Here is a 24123-nt window from a genome sequence, read left to right on the forward strand (position 1 = left end):
GCCATATTGTTTCTCAGTATCGTTCTTGCGCAACATTGTAGCCAAAATTAATAAGCATTTCATCTTTACAGCTACATCACGTTTTATCTAGCCGCACATGCCACCATCTATGTTTATGAAATTGTTCAGCATTAAACAAGCTCACACAATTGAGACTTGGCAGCTCCTCCTATATACCCGGATAGATCTCCCTCTTCTTCGAGACAATATCTCTCAACGCAGAATGTCAATCCAACAGCAAATAGCAACCTGTTGTGATTCAACAAAAAAAGCCAGTAACAAGCAAATGCCTGCAAAAAAAGTATTAATCGTCCCAAAATGTCAAACGCCGTTACCCATGGTGCTTTCATATAATATCTACCGTGCTTTTCTTTTCTTCCCCTCGTATGTGAGCCGAGTGCTTGCGCAGTGCTCTTCTTTCTAAGCCCGCGCGCGCTCCGACCGAAAATGGTGTCGCTTGAAATAGGTATGTTTATGACAATGTAAAAGGAAAACGCGGAAAGGAAAGATGGGCGGGGAAAGCATAATCCGTCATAATAATCTTACACGCGAAATCGAAAGTGGACAGTTCACCAGGTTTCGGCAATGTACTGTCCAGCCTCCTTCTTGAGGTTCCAGAAGTTGTGAGCCTCCTCGCGCTCCAGATTGCCCTTGGACATGGCGACATCGACGAGGGCATCCTCGACACCTTCACCCATGCCCTTGGAGCTGCCGCACACAAAGACGCGGCCATCGACGGAGTTGGCAATGTACCAAACGAGGTCGGCCTGGTTGCGAACCTCCTCTTGGACGTAGCGTCCTTCGCCCTTTCGGCTCTGCACGACACGCTTGACCTCTTCCTCGTGCACACCCCATTCGCCGCTGTAGATCTCGTCGACCAGGGAATCGCGGATGCCCTGGAGAACCCAGACCTTGTTGGCACAGTTGGCCTGCTTGAGGCGGCGCTGGACGAAGCCACGGAAGGGCGCGATGCCAACACCAGCACCGATGAGCAGCATGGGACCATCCGAGTTGAACTCCTTAGCAAGCGGGTTGGCCATGAGTCCCTTGAACATGGGGATGTAAACTTCGGGGTTAGGCTCGCCGGCGGCTTGAGCCTGGAGGAAACGCTGAGCCTGACGCTCAAAGAAGCCTGAGCCGAGACCAGTTCGAGAACCCTTGCGCCAGTCACTCGTCTCATGAACGGTGACGGCAATTTCAATCAAGCGGTGCTGCTTCTGGTCACGAGTCTGGTAAGAGTCGTGGGGGTCGTTGGAAAGAGAGTAGAAACGAGGCATGAGCTGCTGCAGAACAGACAGAAGCTCGTCCAGAGGTGGCTGCGAGCTGGGGAAGGCGTGCAGAAGCTGAGACACGGTAACATGGGGTCCTGTGCGAATATCGCAGAACGTACCCTGACCCTGAGCGGAGCAGAGGTACATGAGAACCTTCTTCTCGGTCTCATCAGTTGCGTGCTCGGCGAGAACACGGAACACGGTCTTGGTGGGAGGGTATGATTGAAGGTCGGTGCACCACTTGAGAACATCACGGCGGGTAGTGACAAGCTCGCGGGCTTTCTCGTCACCCCAAACCGTAGGCCAGCGACCGGTCGTGGTGGTCATCAGAGTCTGCTTGTCGCGAATGAAGCGTGGGACCATGAGGCGGTCAAGGACATCGTCAACAACGTCGTCGTCATTGGGGGCGAGCACTCCAATAGCACCGCCAACCTTGAAATCGTTGGTCTCCTCATCCGGATAATTGGTGATGTCAAGGTCAAAGTGATATGTGCGCTTCTCGGCACCTTCCTTGGTGAGCTCGCGGGTAGTATGAATTTTGGCCGGGTAGACGTGATACGGAGGGTGCGGCTGCACAAACTTCGGTGGTTGGATAGCAGTGTCGAGAGAGCCGATGGCCATGGACTCGAAAGCCTTCTCGGCAGAGGTAACAGAGGAAGCGTCACCATCAGGGCCCATGGAGATACCAGAGTCCGAGGCCTGCAGCGAACGGTTGCTCAGAGGGCGAGGAATCGACTTGAACGATACAACCTTGGTTGGCATGTCGACGATGCCTGTGAGCTTGGTAGGAACCTCGTCGGGGAACTTGAGGCCAAGAGAATTGAAGGCTGCATTATCGGGGAGAACGAGCGGTACGTAGTCGACGCCGGCGGGACGCTTAGTGCCCATCAAGCAGCAGCCGCCACCGCAGCAGCGGCCAACGAACTCGGCCGTCGTCTCACCGGTAATGCGTTGGATATCGCGGGCGCTCTGGGCAATGAGCCGCGTGGAAGCGCGACGCTGGCGCGGCTTCTCGGTGCGAGCAGGCTCCTCGGCATCGTCCGACTCGTCAGAAAACGTCAGAGACGGGGCGACCGATGGGGCATTGGTAGGCTCGCAGGGGATGCAATCGCCCGTGGAAGCAATGAGAGCCTTTGCAGTCGCGGTAGCGAGTAGCGAGTCGACCATGATGGGCGGCGTTGCGGTCGCGATTGTGTTGTAGTTGGTTGTGTGGCAGACCGTCGATGTTGCTCGCCAGGGTGTTCGCGCAGGCTAGTTTTTCTTGCTGGGGTAGTGGGATGGTGGTGTGGTGGTGTGGTGGCGTAAAGTGGAATCTTAGGCGCGTCTGGGGGCACTGGAATGGAGCACCAAGAAAAAGCTGTTTGCGAATCGGCTGGAGAGGGACTGCCAGGCAGTTGAAAAAGTATGTAGGAACAGGTTCGAGGAAAGTAGAATGCAATTGCAGGAGGACGGGAAACAAGAATTAATGAAGGACAGTGTGTGGTGGCTCCAAGCGTCGCGGGGGTGGGAGGAGACGGGCGCCGGTAGAAAAAGGGAATTCAACGGAACAGTGCGAGCCGCCGCCGAGGTCGTCGTTGGGAGTTGCAAAGAGACATGGGATGGGATGGTGGTAGGCGGGCGGCGGAGTGCGCGAGCCAGGGCCGGAGAAGGGGAAGGGCTTTTTGTTCCCTGCGTGTGCTGGGCTGCAGGCAAGCACGCCCCATTTGCCCCCCCCCCCCCCCAGAGGCATCCGTTTGCCCTGGTTTAGTGGGATCACACACTGTAACTTGCCCCGGCCGGCTACGGAGCTTCCGTAGGGCAGCACAGTGCGGGAACCGTCGCCTCTTCGGGACGCTAACACACAATGCAAGCACATGAAGAAAGTTAGCGGATGCCCCAACGCCTGATGAGAGTGCTGACAAGTGGCGTCGACCACCACTAGCCCAGCAACCCAGGTATTGCCTCTCACCTCTGAAGTTTCTAGAGCCGGCGCGCTGGTGGCTGGTGGAGAGTGGCATCACTGTCCTGGCAGCTGACTGGCCTCTTAGCAAAGTATGATCTAATGATGATGGGCTAGCTAGCACCGGCGCGCCATTCAACCTTCTATCTCGCTGGAGCGCAAAGGACCACGGAGGACGTATCCTCATGCTCTATTCGTCATGCTTCTCTCGCCTCAAACTCTGTTGGTACCTGTCACTTGTCAACTGTCCTGCGTCGATGGGCTACTGAGTACCGATTGACGCCACAACGTACCATTATCAGGTCTCACATCTCACAACTTATCGATCAATCAAAACTCTCCTCGATTGATTATTTTTATCGATCAGTCTTTCTCTACAGCTTGCCTACTCTTTTCCAGGAGGGCCAACCCCTTTTCGTATGTTGGGCTTGACTCCGAGTCGCGCCATTTCTGTTTACTCTCCTCTTATCAATCTCGAGAGTAATGTGCAATCCACGCTTGTCTCTGCCCAGACCAGGCTAGTGGTCAGTAGCGCTCCAGACCTTGCTAAGGAGTGCACAGTGCGAGGCCCACCCGGATGCTGTGCCCGGTAATCAATCAGTCATGATATGCAAAGCATGACCAGGGAGGGGTGCTGGGGTGAGTTTTTAACGCGTGCCGACACCAAGGAAAAATGTCAGAAATGTGGTCATTGTGCAGCAGACAGCGTTCCCTTACTGCACAGAGGCAATCGATTACCAAGCATCGTGATGATAGTCAAGAAACAAAAAGTGTCTGCATACCAAAACGTCAGAACGACAGAGTGGCAGTCCGTCGCTGATTGATAAGATGGTGCGTGCTTTTTTGTGTGTTGTGATTCATTATTTTTAGTGGTCTGGGTCTCAGGTCGTGTCCGTCCCGCACAGCCGGGACAACTGTAATCTAGCCTTTAACTTATTAGGTGCTCAGCCCTGCCCATGTGTTGGCGACCAGCCTGCCACGCGGGCCATTCCATCCTCTTCATGTATTATTATTTCTGCTGCTCGGGACCCTAATCAGAGGGAAGCATATGCTTCTCAGCTCATGGCTTTGAATTGGGAAGCCACGAAGCCATGTTATAACAATCATGAATATCAATCATATGTAGTGTGCCGGAACCGGCCTGGCCCATGCGGCGGCTCCATGTGCCATCAGCCTGCTGTTTTTCTCGCCTTCTCATTACCCTTGGCTGGCAGCACATGCTTCCGGCGGGTGGTATGGCTACCGAATTTGTCCGGCGCAGTCCATTTAATAAACCCAAAATCTCTCGTTTTCGCTCCTGGGAGCCGATACCGCCAGCCCCGTGTGCGTCTCGAATCGCTAGCCTTATGATTTGCGCATCTAATCAATCAGTTCATTCTACGCCAGCGTCGCATCACATGTCATCCAACCCTCACTGTCGAAAAAGCTTACATCCGTCCAACGGCTCCTCGTCAGGAACATATGCAGCCACCAACCCGCCCAGCTGCACTAGCCAGATCGCTTTGCGGATTCCAGAACTCGACTCTTCTCTGCCCCCAACAGTGCCAGCACTTGGCTACTTACTCGTGCTGCAGTGCCAGAGGGCTCGTGTTGGGCACCAGCAGCAATCAAGGGGGAGGCGGGAAAACTGATCCGTACGTACCCGCATGTTTCGCTTTTGTCGAGCGCAGTAATGTGGCTTGTCTCGTAATTTGCATTCCCTGGTCTGGGCCCAGTAAGCGGCTGTCGGCCGGCATGGCAGGCGTAATCCAAGCCCACGGTGCTGAAAATTTTTATCTTGTCCATCTTATCAATCAGCACCATCAAAGCCTGACCGTCCAATCGAGGTCAGCCGTGCCGCACCGACGTCAACTACACAATTCATGACGCCCCTTTTTTTCGTATTCTTTAATTTCGCCATTTTACTTTGCCACCCCATGTGGGTGACTACAACTTGGCCACCAGATTGTTTGTCTTGCGGCAGGCTACACTATCTGCCGGTCTCGTGATCGGATGGCGGCGCATGTCCTTGGCTGTAGGAGAACCCAATTTCAGCCACTTCAGAAACCACAAGGTCCGCTTCCGATGACCCTGTTCGCGGACCGGTTTGCAGCTTCATTTTCTTTTCCTCACTTGGCCACTGCTGAGGCAATTCATCCTTTCTCTTTCGCAAGAAGCCTAGCGCTGCTCAATTGGATGCCCCCTTGCCCACCTTGCGCAGCTTTGTTGGGGAACTCGTACCAGCTGGCTGGGCCATGGTTGCGATTGATTAGATCTTTCTGCACAGGAACGGATCCATGTCATGTACCCTGTCAGGGCCCTTCCCTGGGCAATGCAGTGTTAACAGCCACGGCGTACGGATAGTCAGGTACGCGCTGCGCCGCGTCTGGGGTGCCTAGACAGCCTTAGGAGCGTCCACAATTGATTTGTTCCTTGTTTCCTTTTTGTTCCTGGCGCTGAAACAAGCCCGGCCGCCTACCTTGTCACGCACTTCGCTTGAGAGTCGTGGGTCGATGCCGATTTACCTCACACTGTGTACCGACGTGTCCATATCCATTGCCAAGGATGGCAGCATCATCTCCGTTCTAGTGCCGAGCAAGCTTCGCATTAGGCCACCAGGCATCTGCAATGTACTCATATTGACATTAGCCATCATTGACGGGGCTCCAGTGAATGTTTGCGTCGACTTGGTCAACTGGGTGATGAAAATTGTTGTCATTATAGTCCTTATGGATATTTCAGCAGTGTTTAATTTGCTGATATTGGTTAGTAATTTAGGTATCTCTTGTCTAACAATGCTCTTCCTTTTTTTTTCGTCCGGCTGCTTTCCCTACCTAACGTCTTGGACATGTTACGAATTAAACGATAAACGGCCTTGGCAACACGCTTCGCGTGGAAATGCTTTGAACGATAATCAATAACAACCAGCGAAAATGTACGCAAAACAAACACAAAAGACTGCACAAGTGTAAAATCATGACCAGAGTTGCTAAAAAAAAAAAGAAGTATGCCTGGATCAACACAAAAGTATGCTGCACGAGGCTAAACACGTGCCAAGATAACAGTCTAGGGTAGCCGACCTGAAGCCTGCTAACTAAGCCGATCGCCCAGACCGTCCTCAAAATTCTGCCCACCGGCAGCATGTTATGTTCGCTGTAGAAGACAGAGAAGAGTTAATGCAACCTCTAACACTGTATGTCTTTTACAGTTTCAGCCTCATCTGCCATCGCAGCCTTCGCCGCGGTTACAACCGCATCCGCGACCGCATCAATCATGCCCATACCGTAGTCCGTTGTTAATATCACGGACGAGCAGTTCCAAAATACAAGAGCAAAAAAAGGAGGGAGAACAAACAAATTCAGGGAGTCTGTGGTGACGTGCAATTCAGAAAGCATGCTATCGGCCGGTCCAGCTTCCAACGCCGATTCAGTAACTTAGACCATCCCGCTCTTCGTCATTGCCATTCTCGCATTGGCATGCAATATTTGATCGATCATTGAGGTCTAAACCTTTGGCTGCTTCAGATCATTGTGGCAGTAACCCGTCTGGCCCCTCACGTTCCGTGCCAGGGAGGCCGAGAAGCTACCAGCGTCGTCCAAAATCCTTTGCAACAGGCACACGCCTATTCGATGGCTAGAACCGCGCCGAAGTGCCAGACACAGTCAAAGTTCAGTTGCAGTTTCGATGTTGTAATATGCTTTCTAGATTGTGGCTTGAACGCCGGTACTACATAAAAGCCATGTACAAGAGATACAGTCCCCCAGATGCCAGAACGCCGCGCGCCTTGTGAAAGAAAGGAGCCATCACAGAAAACCCAAAAACGGAACAGTCATTGCCAAAAATAGATCCAAGCAAGTCAGGATGCCTTCCGGGAGGACGCTGAGCGGTAGCCGACAATGCAGGCGCTAATACAAACGCATCCCGGGCTTGCTTTTGGTGTTGCTTATCTTTTTCTCTCGACATATCTTTTTAGTTCTTGACACGGGTATATTCACCGGCAACTAGACAATGGTCACGCTCGAAGGGTTCTGTTGCAGTGTTAGCAAGATTTGGCCAGTGGCTGATGCGATCGAGTTCAACATACCAAGAGTGAGCTGGAACTTAGGCTTGATGGCCTCTGCGCGCATCTTCTGGACCTCGCTGGCGAAAACCTCAGCAGCGGGGGCAGTAGAATCGATACAGTTGGCCTTGATGGAGATGAGGACACCGCCACCAACCTTGAGGAACCAGTTGGCGTTCATGGCAACGATACGGGCCTGGTCAGGCTGGGCAACATCGGCGAAGATGACATCGACCATGGGGACGATCATACGGTAGCGAGCGGGCTGACGGGCATCCTCGACAATGGGAACGACGTTGGGGCGCTTGGAGGCCATGGCAATGAGATCACGACCAGAGCGGGAAGAGAACTCGACGGCGTAGACATATCCGGTAGGGCCAACGAGATCGGCGACGTGGGACACCGAGGTACCAGAGGCACCACCGATGTAGAGGACGCGAGAGCCGGGCTTCATGTAGATGTCGTCGGCACCGCCAGCAATGGCAGCGCACAGCTTGCTGCGGAAGGGGTTCCACATGCGGTACTCAACCTTGGTGGTTGTGGTGGTACCGTCGTCATTCTGAACAGACTCGTCGACCGAGATGCGCTTCTCGCCATAGACAGACTCGCCGGGGGTCAGGTTGCGGGTAGCGATACCGTCCTCCTTGCCGCCACGGACGACAAAGACACCGGCGTGACGATGAGGCTCCTAGAAGCATAGTGTGTTAGCAAAGCTGGTTGGCCATACCTGCGCCAGCATCTCGCGATAGCCTCACGCGGCCATCTCGAAACGAACGAGGAAACTTACAATGATGACCTTGGAACCACCCTTTTGGCCGCCAGCACCACCGCGGGCACCACCACGACCGCCGCGACCACCGCGACCGGGAGGGCCACCGCGGCCGCGATCACCGAAGCCTCCGCGACCACCACCACGGCCACCACCTGTTTGCGATCAGTCAGTTCATGGACATTGAGGACATCAAGAGGCCGTCACGGCATACCTCGACCACCACCGAAACCACCACGGCCACCGGGAGCACCGCCGCGGCCACCACCACCGAAACCTCCACGGCCACCGCCGCCGAAGCCTCCACGAGCACCGCCGCGACCACCGCCGCGAGGACCACCACGGCTAACAAAAGGAGCCATCGTATGGGATTTTTCTGAAGTGTAGATGCGTTGAAGACTTGAGGAGGAATTGAGAACGGAGAAAACAACAGAACGCTGCTTTCGAAAGTCTGGTCAACAGGAAACAAGCCGAAATATGTTTCTGGCAGGTGTAGACCAAGTGTAGACTTGTCCTTGTTGAGCTTTGCCGTAGGCAGGTTGTTCAACTTTTTTTTTAAACGCTTGGGGACTGGGAAAGAAATTTTTGAAGCTTTGGACTGCCAGAAAGCTCAAAGGCCCCGCCTATTACCAATATCGGTTAGCGCAGTCGAGACTTTTGTCGGCCTCAGGAAATACTATCTTCCGATGGGAAATCAACTTTTGCACGAATTTGCATCACGTGGCTTTTCTGTGCTTTGCAGATCAGGTGACTTGCTGCTCGCAAAGCATGAGCAGAATTCAACAAATATATGCAGAAAAAATGATTCAAAAATTGTAAAATAATCAAAACCATTTGTAAGGACTAGGTCGGCGACAAACTCCTATTCGTCTCTTATAACAAGATTCAGGTGGCATTTTGCTGCCATCAACGCCTCTTGCACTGCGTGCTGGGCTCTTTTGCGCCGAAGGGCAGCAAAACCCTAAAGGCTCCCCAAAGCAGTAAGCGAGCTTTCTAGCCCGCCCCGACACCCTTAGGGCAAAAGTTCAGAAATTGTCAACTTCGAGCGCAGCGAACCCACGGTAGTCGAACCAAGTCATCACCAACCCCAAAGTCGTCAAGATGGTGAGTGCTATACGCCCTCGTCCCTGGGTCTTCCGCGAGAACATCCACAGCCGAATTGTCTTTTTCGAAATGCAACAAATCGATTCCGAGATTGTCGAAATTATTTCTGGTCGCCGTCATCCCACCTGCAAGCGATATATCGATTTCGAACTGGACTAGTGACGTTGCTCGATGTTCAACCCCCCCGCGATGAGACCAGGAGCAGGAGGAGAATTTGTCGAACAAAGTGTTGTGACGGAAGCTGACCGATTGGTTTTTTTTTGTGTTTAGGTCCGTTACGCTGCGACCGAGATTCTGCCCGCCAAGTCGGCCCGCGCCCGCGGCGCCTACCTCCGTGTCTCTTTCAAGAACACCCGCGAGACTGCCCAGGCCATCAACGGCTGGAAGCTCGACCGTGCTCTCCAGTTCCTCGAGAACGTCAAGAGCCACGACGAGGCTGTTCCCATGCGCCGCTACGCCGGCGGTACCGGCCGCACGGCCCAAGGTACGACCGATCTGCGAAAATTTTCCCGCGATGCGATCTGGCAAGGATTAGAAGTACGAGGACGATGGAAAACATTCACGAGAACCGTTACTGTCGTTTTCTACACGACAACTGCCAGATCCGTCACCGCAAATCCTGATATCGATTGAGACGCGCCTGTACTGACGGACATGTTAAATAGGCAAGGCTTTCGGTGTCACCCGCGCTCGCTGGCCCGTCAAGTCGGCTGAGCACCTCCTCACCCTCCTCAAGAACGCCGAGGCCAACGCCGACGCCAAGGGCCTCGACACCGGTGCCCTCGTCGTCAAGCACATCCAGGTCAACCAGGCTCCCAAGCAGCGCAGACGCACGTACCGTGCTCACGGTCGTGTATGTATACCTCTCACCCCTTCATAAGAAAAAAGGGAGAGACAGCCAGCTAACATTTCCGGGCTATAGATCAACCCCTACATGTCGAACCCTTGCCACATCGAGCTCATTCTCACCGAGGCCGAGGAGGTTGTCCAGAAGTCCGACCAGGTTTCCGGCCGCGATCACCTGAACGCCAGACAGCGTGGTGCCCGCCTCCGCAAGGCTCTCACCGCCGCCTAAATAGCGCGCGTGCGCTGCTGGGCTGACGAAGGAGAGGAAAGCAAACGAAAACAAAAAAAGCTTAAAATGAAACTCTAAAGCGAAAGAATCAATAACACATCTCTTTGCCTGTTCAACGGCTTTCTTCCCCCCGCGTGAAATGGACGACTGCAACAAGCAAGAGTGGTGCGAAAACTTTCTTTTGTCTTTTGGAAACTTTGGAGCCCTTTTTTTCTGTTTTCTTCTCTGCGATTTCCTACCGGAAGGGCGTAACGACAATTTTGTTTTTTAACAGCATTGGGAAAAAAAGCAAACGATAATGAACCGGATCGAGAGGAACACACCTGGGGGATTCTTTTTTGCCTCTATGTACAACTCGATCCGATTTTCCTTGTCATTGGTGTAGGTGTGTTTTTATGGCAAAAAATTGCTGGCTGGGCTTTATGTTGTAGGGGTGCCAGAGCATGGCATTTAAAGGGAAAAACGCATGCATCGATCTAAATAACGGGGTGACTTCGCAAGAGACTGTGTAATCTCCTTGACGAAATCAAAATACCACAACTCTAAAAAAATTACGTCGCCATCCAGTGCGTGATTCCGTGAATGATGTTGGCAAGAGATACAATTTGCTGGCGCTGCAACTATCGACTTGAGCTGAAACGCTGTTACTCTCAAACTCCTTGAATCGCCGTCAATTGAACCTGGCAACAATGACTTATGGGCCTGCACAACTTCCTCATTATCTTCGATCGGTGTTGGCACTTCACTTACACGAACAGCCGTCTCTTGTTCATTTCAGGCTTTACACCAATATCATCTTTTGCCAGTGTGCCGGAGAACCGTCCCGCACCGGGGATCCGACAACCGTCGGCTCTGGCTGCCCGTATTACCTTGACATCATAAACACCCTCCCACCCCATTGACATACAGAATACATCCCTCAGTGGTGTGCTGTCATTTAACATGCCGAAACTTACGGTTCGGCCCACGAGTGTATCCTTGCAGTGCTGCATGACCGGCGTAAACTCCGAATGCGTAGGGAGCATATCCGTGAGTAGCGCGAGCTTAGACACCGGAATCATGGCGTCGATGCGAAAGTTCTCATGGTCAAGACTGACATAGCCGCATGACTTGAACGTGATCGAGTCGAGTTTGTAGGAGCCCTCTTCGTCAGGCAGCTCACGCGCGTCAGGGATGATACGTGCCAGTTCATCGAGCGTATTTAGTCGTGCGTCAGCAATTCTTTCCCTGGCAGTGGCGTCCCCTCTGTTAAGTGCGTCTCGAACCTTGCACGACGGCGAGAAATGCTCAATGAGGCCTGCCCACGACAGCCAGGAGGGCTGCTTTAGGGGAAATCTGTCATGCCAAAACGTGAATGAATTGCTTCCTCCTCCTAATTGGAACAGGCTCGTAGGCAGTGGATCCTCGAGCGTTGATGGCATCACAGACAGTGAGACGCCCTCAAATTCAACTCTTTCGAGAGAAAAGAGAGCGAAATCACGCAAAGACTGAAGCAGCACATGTGGTGCCACCCAACAATTTTTGAGGGATAGGTTCTTCACGTATGGGAGCCGCAGCAGGTCACTGTCGGCGCCGACTCTGGCCATGACGGGTCGGGCCATGTCTTCTGGCGATGCAAAGAACGGAGCGGGTAAGATGTACTGGTTTCGCTGGTGACATCCAGAAGCCAGCTCGCCGCCACAGATCCATTCGAAATGGAAATTCTCGATTTTTGACTCGACACTGATGTAGTCTTTGATGAGTGCATGGACGAGAGGCACAGCATGGAGCGGCGACACAGACATTTCGTCAACGCATCCGGGAGAAGGCACGTAAACACGACGCCAATCCGCAACCACACCCAGAGAAAGGTTTTTCAGGGTCGGGAAAGACTTCCAGAAATCAGGACGGCTCAGTATATGCAAATGAGAGCTGGGAATCTTGGCGACATTGAATGTCGTGAGATGTTGAAAACATCCCTCGCCAGAGCAGTCAACTGTTGACAGTATGAAGGACTGCGTCATAGCGCGATGTGCCCATTCAAGTTCAAGAAGCATTTCCTTCTGTGGAAGGGTTAATGCCGACGGTGCCAGAGCATAATCAGAAACCCTTTTCTGCCTCTTATTGACCGCTGAGGCTGGCGGATGAAAGATTGGCCGGAAGACAGGGAGCAAGTCCCAGAGTTCATCTGGCTCCGTCTCCTTTGGTGGTTCGGGTTCATGGCTTTCATCAAAGTCGATATCGGATACTGCGGATAGGTTTTCTGACACTAAAAGCAGGTTCAATGCCGCTTGCATCTGCTCCTCTTTAAATTCAGCATTTTGCAGCATCGCCTGAAGCACACCTGTCTTCCAATCGTGGGCCGTTGCGCCTGTTGCTCTAGGCACAGGACTAGAGGCTGGCAGGGTTTCGCCGACGGTGATCACAGGCAATGGTGTTATCTTGCGCTTTTCCTTCTGCCGCCTCCAATCAGGGTCTTGAAAGACACGATGACGAATCGTGTTGTGTCTAGCCTGGACCATTGGTCCGGATAGAAAGCCCAAGCCTACATCCGAACATAGACCAAGCGTCGTAACGTGGCTTAGGCACCGCAGCGCTTTTTTCATTTCTCTGAACTCGTCTGCATCGTTTTCCATGTTGCTGACATCTTGGTACCGGCTGTAACGTGCATGCGGCCATCGATATAACCCCCAAAATGTGCGTATGACATCCTGCTTCGGTTTGAGAGGAGGATACTCTAGGGCCCCTTCGTCAAGCTCCAGAGAAAGCGCGAACCGACGGATGAGGTGACCAAACTCGCCAAATACTCGCCCACCTTTAGAAAGCATGGTTGTTGACATGTTTTTGATCGCTCGTCCGCCATCAGTAGCCGAAGAATCGAAGAATTGGGAGCGAAACGGTATGACCACTTCCATGAAGTAGTGTGTCGATACTTTAGCCTCGCATTCCCGATTGACGAGTCGTAGGTGCTTCACATCCTGCCTTGAAAGTCGCGCAATGACCATGCCAAACATCTCAACTGGGAGATCGGATAAACTAGGGCCATGCGAGGCGATATCGTAGAATGTGGTTTCGGTCGAATTGGTTTCGGTAGAATATTCCGTGCCAGGGCTCTGGCCCTCGGATTCCTCGACATCGCCTTGTGGCAGGCCAGAATCATCATCGCCCTCAGTATCCGACAGCCACCCCACGGCTAGGGCAAAAGACCGAAAGTACTCGGATAAATTCATGGCAAAAGGGTCAGGACAATAATATGCCGATAGGGGAATAGCTAAGCGCCGAGCAATAAGCTATTGCTGACCACTTGCATGCACTCGTGGAGACTGGGCTCTGTCTGCAGCAGGCCAGTCGAATTAGGCACCGCTGAGGGTGCCAAAGCTTTCAGTAGTCGGCCGTTTTTGGATACTTGAAAAGGCAACACAGACTCAGCCCGTGGTGGTGGTTACTCAAGATATCAGTAGGGCCAACCAAACAAGATGTCACTGTCCAACGACAGCGATCAAGGATGCGGGGCAATCGAGCTGGTGAGCTGGTGAGCTGCAGCAGATGACTGATCCAGTGTACTTGAGTGAGCAAATAAATATATTAAGAACGTAAAGAATTCAAGCTGAGATAGGGCATACACAAGCAAGCGATTAAAAGTAAGAAGGTCAGTCGAGGAATACTTTTCTAGCAGGCGCTTGCTTTAAGGTGGCGGCACGTGCACCTAGAATGAGATCTAGGCTTGGAAGTAGTGGGGGTGCAGCCAGCAACACGTAGGAAGAACCTGGAAGCGAGAAGGGCTGCTTGTAGTTGCATTGTGGTTGAGTCGCATCGATAAAATGCCTGTAGAAGTTACAAGTACTTTGCTGTTTATTTTTGCTTACTGATGAATCACTGCTTCGGATGACGAACAGGACAAATAAGTCGAAATCTTGTCAATAAGTGGACTACAAACGGTTTAAAGACGGATAGTGAAATAAATAAACATGAAAAAAGCCACCACACGAAGATACCCTCGAATCTGACAAATTAGACGCTCATTTGGACCAGAACCAGTATCTAATGAAGCTGGGGTTAGCGAACGTTCAACAGGACATTACTGGAGACTGCTTACTCTGCAGAGTACTCGACCTGGAAAGGGCCGTCGAGGTCCTTACACGTTTCCGGAGGGCTACCGCCCGCAGTTGATACACGAAAGACCTCGCTCAGGCCATTCGTGGCGTCTTTGGTGGCAAGAAGTCTCAGCCAAGCGACAGCAGCCTCACCCTTTTGGCCGACTGCTGCGCCGGGCGGAGCACTCAAGCTGGTGTTCTTGGCGCCTGGCAGTTGTCCCTCACTTCCGAGATCAAAGAACGGAACACCTGCGGCTGTGAAGTAATGGTGACCTGATACGGGCAGCATCGCAGGGCCGAGGCGGTTAGCGGCGTCGAGGTTGAAGTGGACAGCCATGCCGGGAACTTTGGTCGTCACATCCGGGTACATGGCAGCCATGCAAGTGACGTTGAAGAGCGTGGCGACAGCACCGACGGCCTTGGGCTTGGAGTCTGCACTGCCGTCGCAGGTGTAGTTTTGTGTTCCACGACCGACAGCGACGTGGCGCAGCTTGGAGCCAGAAGCGGGAGGAGGCATGCCGGGTACTGTGACGAGTCAGATGGGTGTACATTGGCACATGTTCACACGAAAGGGAAAATAGAAATGGAACTCACACGTGGGCATTACAGCCTTTGATAGATCGCATCTGGGGGGACCGCTAAGGGCTTTGACGGTTGACACCTTGGCGGCAACAAGATTGAAGTACTGGGAGACTGCATTGAGAGCACCAAGAGGATCACCCAGCTCGTTGACCTGAAAGTCTGGCCATGTTGGTGCAGCGGAGGCGGCCGCAACCAGCGAAGAGGCGACGAAGATGGAAAAACGCATTGTGTTGGCTTTCAAGGATCCTGTTCCAGCGGGCAACCTTGGGTGTGGCGTGGCGAAGACGTGTACTTTGGATAGGAAAAGCGCGCGAGAATGGGCGGATTGGATCGAACAGACGTAAAAAGAAGTTGAAGATTGATACCGTGAAGCAGAAGATTACCACAGAGATAACAAACAAACCCTAGGAAATAAGGAAACAGACAAAGAAAAGAAAAAGAGAAAAAGGCCTGGTAGCCCAAACACAGGATGTGTAAGTTGCGTCTCTTTGAGATGTACAAGTCCAGACTTCTAGAAAAAAGGGAAAATCGAAATGGGAAAAGGAGAGACATTTGTAAATACATATACCCATGCTTTGCCATGCACAAACCGCAACCCACAAACATTGCCACGCCAGTTTCCATGCTGCAGAGCCGCAACCGCCCTGTGTCCAGCCCACCCATCGTGGCCCTTCCAGTCGGGGTGGACGAAGTGCTACAGCAAGCCAGCGATTGGCCAGGCCCAGGCGTACAGAGGGACGAACGGGCGTGAAGACGCCCGTCCACAAAAAGTCGGAGACACTAAAAATAGTAAAGGGAAGAAAAAAAAGAAAAAGATTAAAAGTCGGTCGGGTGTGGGAGGGGCAACAGCATGTCGCGTGGATGGGCTGACCAGCCAGCCAGCCAGCCAGCCATAGAAAACCTCGGGGCGGCGGGACAAGGAACTGCAGGCAAGATTGTGCTTGGGCGAGTTGCTAAATTCAGCAAGTCTCCATGGCGGGGGAGCTGCAGAGCTACAGGGGTCCACCAAGTCCCCGCCCAACGGACGGGCGGCTAGAAGCGTGGCAGCTGATCCAATCGCTGGCCAAGGTCCATTGTTAGCGTCCCGCCGCGACCAGCCCCCCTGTGCGGGAGCTGATTATTGGCCGCCCGTCACGGGTGCAAAGGGCGCGTACAGACAGGCGGCAGGGCATGAATTAGCATTGAAATTCCGATTGCACAGGAAGGAGGCATCTGAACTCTAATGTAGAAGACCGGAATGACGATGCTGCTGAGCCCAAAGCTACTGACATGGCCTCTGCTTACCCCATGGGAATTGAGTCAACATGCGTTCAGCTTTGAAGGGGACGCAGGGGAAGTGCATCTGCATCTGCATCTGCATGCCAATTGGAAAATTAAAATTAAAATTGCACAATAGATAGAGATCCGGAATAGATTAAACTCCAATAGAATGCAGACTCGTGGCAAAGACGGCATGTTACCTTGTCTGTCGTGCAGCAAGCCACTGACGGTTCTTGGGCGGCTACCCGTACCTGCCTGGGTCTAAATCGCAACACCTCCTCGGGCTCGCAATCCTGCATCCTGATTACAGATGCGCTGGCTACGGGCCAAGCCCAATGTCGGCACATGCAATCAACTACCGTTGCGTGCCCCTCTTCTGACCATCCTGGCCTTAGATCCGCCCTCCATCATCATTGATTGGTCCCGGGTGACGGCCGTCTGAAACTGGCCCAGGTCTCGGTTGCACGGCACCGGGTACTGAGTTGTACATTAGCACGGGAAAAACGCGGTAGGACTTCTTGGATATATTCATAGAGGGGTTCCCGTTCATCTTGCTTTCATGCTGTCCAAGTACGCGCCGCCAAGGAAGCTGGCTGAATCTTACGGTATCCCCCAAGCCTGCCCAATCGTAGCTGACGACAAGACACAAACACCAAGTTATTATTGTACACTTTGCAGCTTCCTCCGACTCGGCGTCATTAGCTACCCGCGAAGCCATCTTCCTTCCACTTGCCACCATTTGCTGCACCCTTGGCTGCAGCGCCGCCCGCGGCCGCTGATGTGGCGCCCAAGCTGCCCGCGTGCTTCTCCAGGTCCGACGCACCAAGCCAGTACAGGCACATAAAAACTAGCAGGTGTAGTGCCACGCAATATGCTGCAAACAGGTTCCTGCTGCTGCGCGACGCCAGCACCATTCGTGTAATAGAGTACACGGCCCGCTCGGGCAGGCTCATGCGTTGATAGGCTCGCGCGGATTCCCGTCCGCGGAACGCAGCAAAGGGTGAGATGTTTGACTCGTATGCTGCACGGTATCTATCCATGGCCATGCCCGGAGTCCCGGTGCCTCCAATGGCCACCGTAGATGGGTTTGGATTTTCCCCATAGGCGGTCGCAGAGGAGGATGTTGCGCCTGAGCGATTGTATGTCGAAATGTATCGCGTCTTTTCATACAAATTCAGGTTATCCTTTTGCAGTGCTGCCACCTCTTGCCGTAGCTGCTGTACTGTCTTGTGGCTCTCTGAAACATCCTTCTCCAGTTGTACGTTCTTCTGCTTGAACCGATCTCGCTGGGCTGTTACCATGGGCAAGATACCAGACCCTCCGCCCATTGGTTCTCTTTCACCGCCTCCGCGAGGGTCTAATCCACTGATGATTGACGAGGTTGGTGAAATTCTGCCACCGCGTCGGGTCTGCGCTCGTGTGACATATGTTCCCGCGACCGAAGCTCCAGAAGGGAAGGCATTTGCACCTTCCGCATGCATCTGCTCTAGGTCTCGTTCAAGCTTCTCATTCAGGTTGTGAGATCTCTCAAGATCAGCGTTCGTCTTGGACATTTCTTCTTGCAGATCCTCCAATCTTGTTTGCAAGTCTTGGTGCGAAACTCTGAGTACCGTGAGTTCGTCACCCAGTTTTTTGTTTCGACCTAGGAGCAGCTTCTCCAGTGTGTTGCCGGCCTCAGTCTCACCGTCCTTGACAGTTGGCATATCGTCATCATCGTCGCCTGTAGAGAACTCAATGCTCTTGAGCACCTCTAGTTCCTGTTTCACTTCGTCGTAATCACTCCACTTCTGCACTTTTGATTTGAGCGAGTCTTTCTCCTCCTTCAGTAGATTCAGCTCCCGCTCCGTGGATCGGACCTTGGTATCCAGATCTCTCTTGAGACTTTCTTTCTCTAATCTTGTGCTGTCGAGCTTTCGTATGAGGGAAGAGTTCTCGGATCGCATTCTCATATAGTCGGGGTCGTCCTCCAAAGATGCCTTGGGTTGGGAAGAAGCACTGGACTTCGCTTCAGCCAGTTCCAGACGCATTTGCTCGTTCCGAGACTCGACATCTGCCAGTCGTGCACTCGTACGTTCCAAGTCGGAATGCAGCATGTCCAGCTCCGCTCTGGAGGCCTGGCTGCGCATTCCCTCTTGGTCGTCGCCGGCTTTTCCAAGGCGCTGGTTCGTCTCATAAGTAGCTTTTAGCTCATTCAGAAGTCTCTCCTGGCTCTCCACTTTCTCTTCCAGACTCTTTTCTCTTGCCTCCCAGTTGTCTTTGCGCTCGCCCAGCACAGCGTTCCAGGACAATTCAACATCCTTGACTTTTGTGTCTAGGTTGCCCTCTAAGTCTTTACGCGCTGCGAGCTCAGATTGTAGCTTCGTCTCGGTCTCTTCAAGCTGTGCGGTAAGTTTGGCAACATTTTCTTGGAGGTGCTTGTTTTCGTCTCTGAGTTTCGGCGCCGTGTCTTCCGACACTAGCATAGCATCTACGGAGGCTTCGAGCAGCGGGTACGGGTCGGGCGCCTCGGATATTGACGAGTAGGCTTGTAGAAAAGCCGAGTTGACAGCCTTTGAGTGATTCGTCAAGAGATCGATGAACGTTTGGTAGGCTAAGGAAAGTTAGCTGATTCTGACGAATACATGATGCGTTTGCGGCTACCTTTCAGCAATCCTTTAATCTCCGTAAGTTTTGTGGCATCGTCAAGTTTTCGGAAATCTTTTGTTTTCTGCGCCAGGTCCTTGCGCTGCACCGTAGAATCACGTTGATATGTGACGATATCTGAGGCCGTAGTATCGAGATTTGATGTGAGGGTTGTAAGGTCGACCGCTGAGTCGTGTCAATATGTGTTACTAGTCACAATATCAATTGCACAAATACTAACTTCTCCATGCAGAAATGGCATGCTGGAACTTGTTCCCAGCGTCTCCAGTGGCCGCCGAGTCTGCCACCACAGCTGCACTGGCAGCTCCGTCTGTCGTTGTTGCCATGCTGGATATTCCGCGGCACTAGCGGTGCAAAGTCAATGCATCCACGATAATCGATCGGAAGGTAATATTTAGACGGCAATAAAGCATCAGCGCGCTTTGGGCGGCAGAAAAATGACAAGGTGAAATACCGTGGCAAGGTCAAAGAGAGAGCGGGAGCTCCAGAGTCGAGACACGTTGGTCGCGCCACAAGGGGCTGACGTCTCTGCGCCCCACTTCAGCCTTCTTGAGCTTCAAGCGCAAGTGGCACAACGTCACTCTTGATCGACAAACACCGCACGACTCTCTCGTCAAGCGGGCATATTTGCGTGAGGCGGCGTATGCGAAGCCCTCAAATGAATGACGCGAAAAGTATACAACAATGACGCAGCAGGGCGGCAGCCAGCGAGACCTGCCGGGCGCTGAGAATGGACCGTACTTGTTGCAACCGCTGCTAGAAGACGTACCCCTCTCCGAAGATGGCTCCAAGAGCGACATCAAAATCAATTGCGTAGAGTACTACGGTAAGGAATCGCAGCAATCGCTATATATCCTTCGCTAACGGATACCGCAGATGGAAATCTTTATGTCGGCACGTCGGCCTCCGAGCTGTTACACTTTGTCCGAATTCCACCCGATCCTACCGATAAAAATGGCAAGCCGATGTTTATTTCAGCATCAAGACTCGCGCCTACATTCTCTGAGGCGAATGGAGGACTACGGCCCGGAGTGCAGCAGATCTTGCTGCTGCCACGAGCGGGCAAGGCTTGCATTCTCTGCAACTCGACCGTAACATTTTACTCGCTGCCTGAGCTTACGCCAATTTTCGAGTCAACGCAAGTGAAAAACTGCAGTTGGATAGGCGGTGTTGATTTGAACGAACCGATAATAAATGAGGACTCGAGAAGCGAAACAGACACAGTGACAATGTTAATGTCGCTGAAGAAGAAGATCCAAGTGGTTCGCATTGGCGAGAATCCTCGGCCTCTAAAAGTGCGTGTAGATTTGGTGATGCGCCAGAAATTGATCAACTGATTAATGCTTTCGCAGAATATAGACTTCGCTGCCAGCAGCCTATCCGTTCGCCGAGATACAATCGCCTGTGTTGCAGATACGAAAGTATACGCTCTTCTCGACGTCGACAAGCAGCTGAAGATCCCCTTGATGAACATATCGTCTTTGGAGCCCCCGTCTTCACCCGAACTAGTATCTCAGCCGGGGAATGTATCTACAGATGCGAGTGGAATATCTAGGAGCGCGTCAACTTCGCAGCCTGGACGGCAACCTGTTCCTCAGAGTCACACTAGGAGCTCCAGCCTCGGAGGGGCCATTCTCGGCAATCTAGGCCGCCAACAGGATCAAGGAGGTGTTACATCACGAACTTTTTCATCGCCAGATCAACCTGGCACGCCACAGTCAGGGCCAATTACCGACAAGGCTCTGCCTGAAGTTCCCTCGGACCCGCAAGCCCGCCAATCATCCGACATGTCGCGGCCTGCAGCACTGCGGCCTCATATTGCCTCACCTGCGCCAGAAGAATTTCTGATAGTGACGGGTACCAGCCCTGAAGAGGTCGGAATCGGCATGTTTATCAATCTAGACGGCGATATAACTCGGCCGACAATATCATTCGAAAAGTATCCCGAACAAGTTGTTGTAGATGGTGGAAGCGCGAACTTGGCATCATCAAGAAACGGGTTGGCTGAAGATGATGACGGTTATGTTCTTGCTTCCCTGGACGTGGAGACCCGAAATGGTCCGAGATTTGGCATCGAAATCCAGCGAGTGGACGCCGGGAATGATGCTCACCCTGAGAAGCAATGGCTCTTTGCTAATAGCCTGGAGCCTAATGGCCCGTATGGAATCCGATCGCTGATTGGGAGTGACGAGACGCAATTTGAAGAGATTGTGGACAAACTCAGTGAAAAGCGTTTTTCATCGTTTCCCAGTCCAATAAGCGCATCTGTGGCATCCTTGAAGAGCCTTGATTCCCGCACTGCTAGCTCTATGGAGCGCCTGTCCAGGGAGCAAGAGCTATTCGAAAGGAGTTTCGACTCCCAAGACGACGACTCTCTACCTGATGGATGGGAGACCATTCGTGTATCCGAAGGCGAGGAGTTCACCCGCAGACTGGCAAAAGTATCTACCAAATTGGTAACCTGGTCTAGCGACAAAATCTGGTGGACAGTTCGGAACCCCCTTATTCTACAGCTGGAAAATACTCTTGGCGCTTCTAGCGACAGTCAATTGCTGCCCGACAAACTAAACAAAGATGACGTTTTCGGTACAATAGCACGCATTCGCAGCCGGGAGGTGAAGACGGAACTCGAATTCATGACTTTTCGATATATGCAGCAAAAAGCAGGCGTTTTGCTGCTGAGCGCTCTGCTCCTCGCTCCACCGCACAAAGAACTTGCGGACGCAGAGATCAATGCTCTGGAAGAAATACTTACCGATAGTCAACTGGATCCAAGAGTTGTTCTGTCCTTGATTCCGGAAATCAGAAATGAAATCATTGAAGGACGAAATGGAATATGGATATACGGTGGTGTGAAGAAGGTCACAGAGATGATCCTTTGCAGCGATCAGTTTGAGGCTATTGCAAAGAACAGTATCGGGAATCTGGAGTCCAGAACCCTTCATTTCCTGCGCCGTTTCCTTGCCGCCTGGAGGAAAATGAAAGGATTCGGAAGCGTGCCAGATGAGCGAGAAGTGTTCAGGACAGTAGAGGCCGCGCTTCTCCTTGTTCTTCTTGAGTTGGACCGGCGTGCCCCCAAGGCACTTGGAAGGCACAGTCCCGTCAAGATTGAGCTCCACGAGCTTGTTGACAAGGGAGTGGATTGTTTTGATCGTGCTGTCGATATTCTTGAGTCTCACCGCCGTCTCTTCATCCTCAGTCGCTTATACCAAAGCCGTAAAATGTCCGGGGATGTTTTGGCGACATGGAAACGAATTATCGAAGGCGAGCCTGACGATGGACAAGAATTCCAGGACGGCGAGCTACGCATTAAAGACTATCTTGCGAAAATCAGCAACCAATCTTTAGTCAAAGAATACGGCGTTTGGCTGGCCAGACGAAATCCGAAACTCGGCGTCGAAGTGTTCGCCGAAGATAAGTCCAAGGCTGCATTTGAGCCCACCCAAGTGGTTGAGATCTTGAGGGATGAGGCACCTATGGCAGTGAAACACTTTCTCGAGCATCTTACATTCGGTAAAGGTCACACGGCATATATTAACGAACTCGTCTTTTACTATTTAGACGTTGTCATTGACGATCTAAAGTCGTCAGAGGCAAGCCGAGACGCGGTTATGGCAGCATATGCAGCGTACAGGGCACTGCAAGCCCCCAAGCCCACATACCACCACTTCCTGACGGCAAATACGCCAGAAGATAACGAGGTGTGGCAGAGCCGGCTACGGTTGCTCCAGCTCCTGGGTGGAGCGAATGACTATAACACGGCTAGCATTCGACAGCGCATGAACAGTCTCTCCGGGGACCTGCTTGTGCCCGAGACCATCATCCTTGCTGGCAGAGAAAGCCACCATGAGCAAGCCCTACGCCTCCTTGTCCACAAGCTTGGCGACTACGACTCGGCCGTCTCTTACTGTCTGCGCGGCGGAGCCAGTGTCTTTTCTACGCATGGAGGCACATCGCAGCGACGTGGCGACGCAGTACCACCATCCACCAAGGACCAGCAGCGACTGTTCAACGCGGTGCTGCGCGAGTTCCTCGCCATTGAGGATGCCAGCGAGCGCGTGGAGCAGACGGGCGCCCTGCTGGAGCGTTTCGGAGGTTGGTACGACCTGGACGAGGTGCTGCGTCTCATTCCAGACAGCTGGTCCGTGGACGTCGTGGCAGGGTTCCTGGTCGGCGCGCTGCGACGGCTGGTGCGCGAGCGCCACGAGGTCAAGGTGGCGAGCGCGCTGAGCGGTGCTCAGAACCTTCGTGTGAGCTACGACTCGATTACGAATATTGATGAAAAGGGCCCGACAAAGGCTGAAGCGGAACCGCCGTCGGAAGCGACGTGAGCGGATCAGGATTGAAGAATATAGCGAGCGATGTACTTGTAGCACATATCATAGTCGAATTGTGAATAAGGATTCCAAACAGTACTTTTTCGACTTGAAGGGCTATGATGAGAATGTACCGTGACTCTGGTGAGGGAATCACGCCACGCTGGCTCGCCAGCAAGCCGAAAAGCGACGGGCAGCCACGCGAGCCACTGTGGCATATAGCTGAAAAAAAGCCAGACGGGTAAGAAACGCAGCAAGTGCCAAGGAATCTCGGGTCCGCGAGAACCTAGAGAGAGCCGCATACAGAAAATCGGAGCGCACAACGGAGAAATGACACTGGGACAGAACGACTGGGGGGTGGGGGAGACTTGGCTTATACAGAGAGGGGAACGAGCTCATGCGGGTTGAAAGATTAAGGTCGTGAAGAGACTACGGAGTATCGCGATTGGATTGCTCTTTTCTCATGCAGTTCCACCGAGGCCCGTCGTTTGGAAAATATTACTCGCAAGAGAATAAAGAATCGTATCGCTGTTGGCAAGTCGCAAGGCCCAGGGAAAACATGCTACCTCTCCGACAACTTGCGTGAACGTGTCAAGCATTTCAGCTATGACGACATGACGAAAGCCACTCAACATCAGCTGTTTTATCTTTCAGTCGTTTTGTACTCGAAAGCACATGCTGCAGCGTTTTGCCGGCCGAGCGAATTGCTGGCTATTCCCGTTTTGTGCAGTATGCGAGATTGATGGGCGGGCGGAAGATGCCCACACGCCTTCGCCAGTCCGTCACATCATCGGCACTCGTCGCTTTTCTGCAAAATGGAGACTCCGAGTTGGAATGTCTCTCTTTTCGTTTTCAGCTGAGGCGTTCGGCATTTGGGTGTAGTTGTGGCTTTTTCGTCCTCGAGGATACAAAAGGGGTATTCACCAAAATGGGTATAAGATGGGCCGCTTCCCTCCTCTAGGAGCATTGACCTAAGATTTGTTCTCCATGGTGCAGAGACAAGCCCGAAAGGAGCAATAGGCATGGGCCGGCGCGGCAAAGACGCGATATGG

General features: G+C 52.7%; 7 protein-coding genes across 7 annotated transcripts; 2 read left to right on the forward strand and 5 right to left on the reverse strand.

Moving 5' to 3' along the window:
* Positions 1-569: 569 nt before the first annotated feature.
* Positions 570-2438, reverse strand: LMH87_004470 (uncharacterized protein; the record flags this gene model as incomplete). Its single annotated transcript, XM_056195691.1, has 1 exon — positions 570-2438. One exon carries the CDS (start codon positions 2436-2438, stop codon positions 570-572), a length of 1869 nt encoding a protein of 622 aa, XP_056049294.1.
* Positions 2439-7158: 4720 nt separating this feature from the next.
* On the reverse strand, positions 7159-8380 carry LMH87_004471 (uncharacterized protein; the record flags this gene model as incomplete). The annotated part of the gene is made up of 4 exons (XM_056195692.1): positions 7159-7217; positions 7274-7937; positions 8037-8173; positions 8233-8380. The coding sequence occupies 4 exons, from the start codon at positions 8378-8380 to the stop codon at positions 7159-7161; spliced, it is 1008 nt and encodes a 335-aa protein (XP_056049295.1).
* A 739-nt stretch (positions 8381-9119) lies between these two features.
* Positions 9120-10197, forward strand: LMH87_004472 (uncharacterized protein; the record flags this gene model as incomplete). Its single annotated transcript, XM_056195693.1, has 4 exons — positions 9120-9122; positions 9393-9606; positions 9788-9975; positions 10045-10197. The coding sequence occupies 4 exons, from the start codon at positions 9120-9122 to the stop codon at positions 10195-10197; spliced, it is 558 nt and encodes a 185-aa protein (XP_056049296.1).
* Positions 10198-10943: 746 nt separating this feature from the next.
* Positions 10944-13406, reverse strand: LMH87_004473 (uncharacterized protein; the record flags this gene model as incomplete). Its single annotated transcript, XM_056195694.1, has 1 exon — positions 10944-13406. One exon carries the CDS (start codon positions 13404-13406, stop codon positions 10944-10946), a length of 2463 nt encoding a protein of 820 aa, XP_056049297.1.
* Positions 13407-14195: 789 nt separating this feature from the next.
* LMH87_004474 (uncharacterized protein) lies at positions 14196-15078 on the reverse strand (the record flags this gene model as incomplete). The annotated part of the gene is made up of 3 exons (XM_056195695.1): positions 14196-14217; positions 14273-14795; positions 14865-15078. 3 exons carry the CDS (start codon positions 15076-15078, stop codon positions 14196-14198), a joined length of 759 nt encoding a protein of 252 aa, XP_056049298.1.
* A 1732-nt stretch (positions 15079-16810) lies between these two features.
* LMH87_004475 (uncharacterized protein) lies at positions 16811-19081 on the reverse strand (the record flags this gene model as incomplete). Its single annotated transcript, XM_056195696.1, has 3 exons — positions 16811-18702; positions 18753-18920; positions 18976-19081. The coding sequence occupies 3 exons, from the start codon at positions 19079-19081 to the stop codon at positions 16811-16813; spliced, it is 2166 nt and encodes a 721-aa protein (XP_056049299.1).
* A 358-nt stretch (positions 19082-19439) lies between these two features.
* Positions 19440-23086, forward strand: LMH87_004476 (uncharacterized protein; the record flags this gene model as incomplete). The annotated part of the gene is made up of 3 exons (XM_056195697.1): positions 19440-19581; positions 19632-20050; positions 20108-23086. The coding sequence occupies 3 exons, from the start codon at positions 19440-19442 to the stop codon at positions 23084-23086; spliced, it is 3540 nt and encodes a 1179-aa protein (XP_056049300.1).
* Positions 23087-24123: the final 1037 nt, after the last annotated feature.

This window comes from Akanthomyces muscarius, chromosome 2 (genome assembly GCF_028009165.1).
Source record: "Akanthomyces muscarius strain Ve6 chromosome 2, whole genome shotgun sequence".
NCBI lineage: Eukaryota > Fungi > Ascomycota > Sordariomycetes > Hypocreales > Cordycipitaceae > Akanthomyces > Akanthomyces muscarius.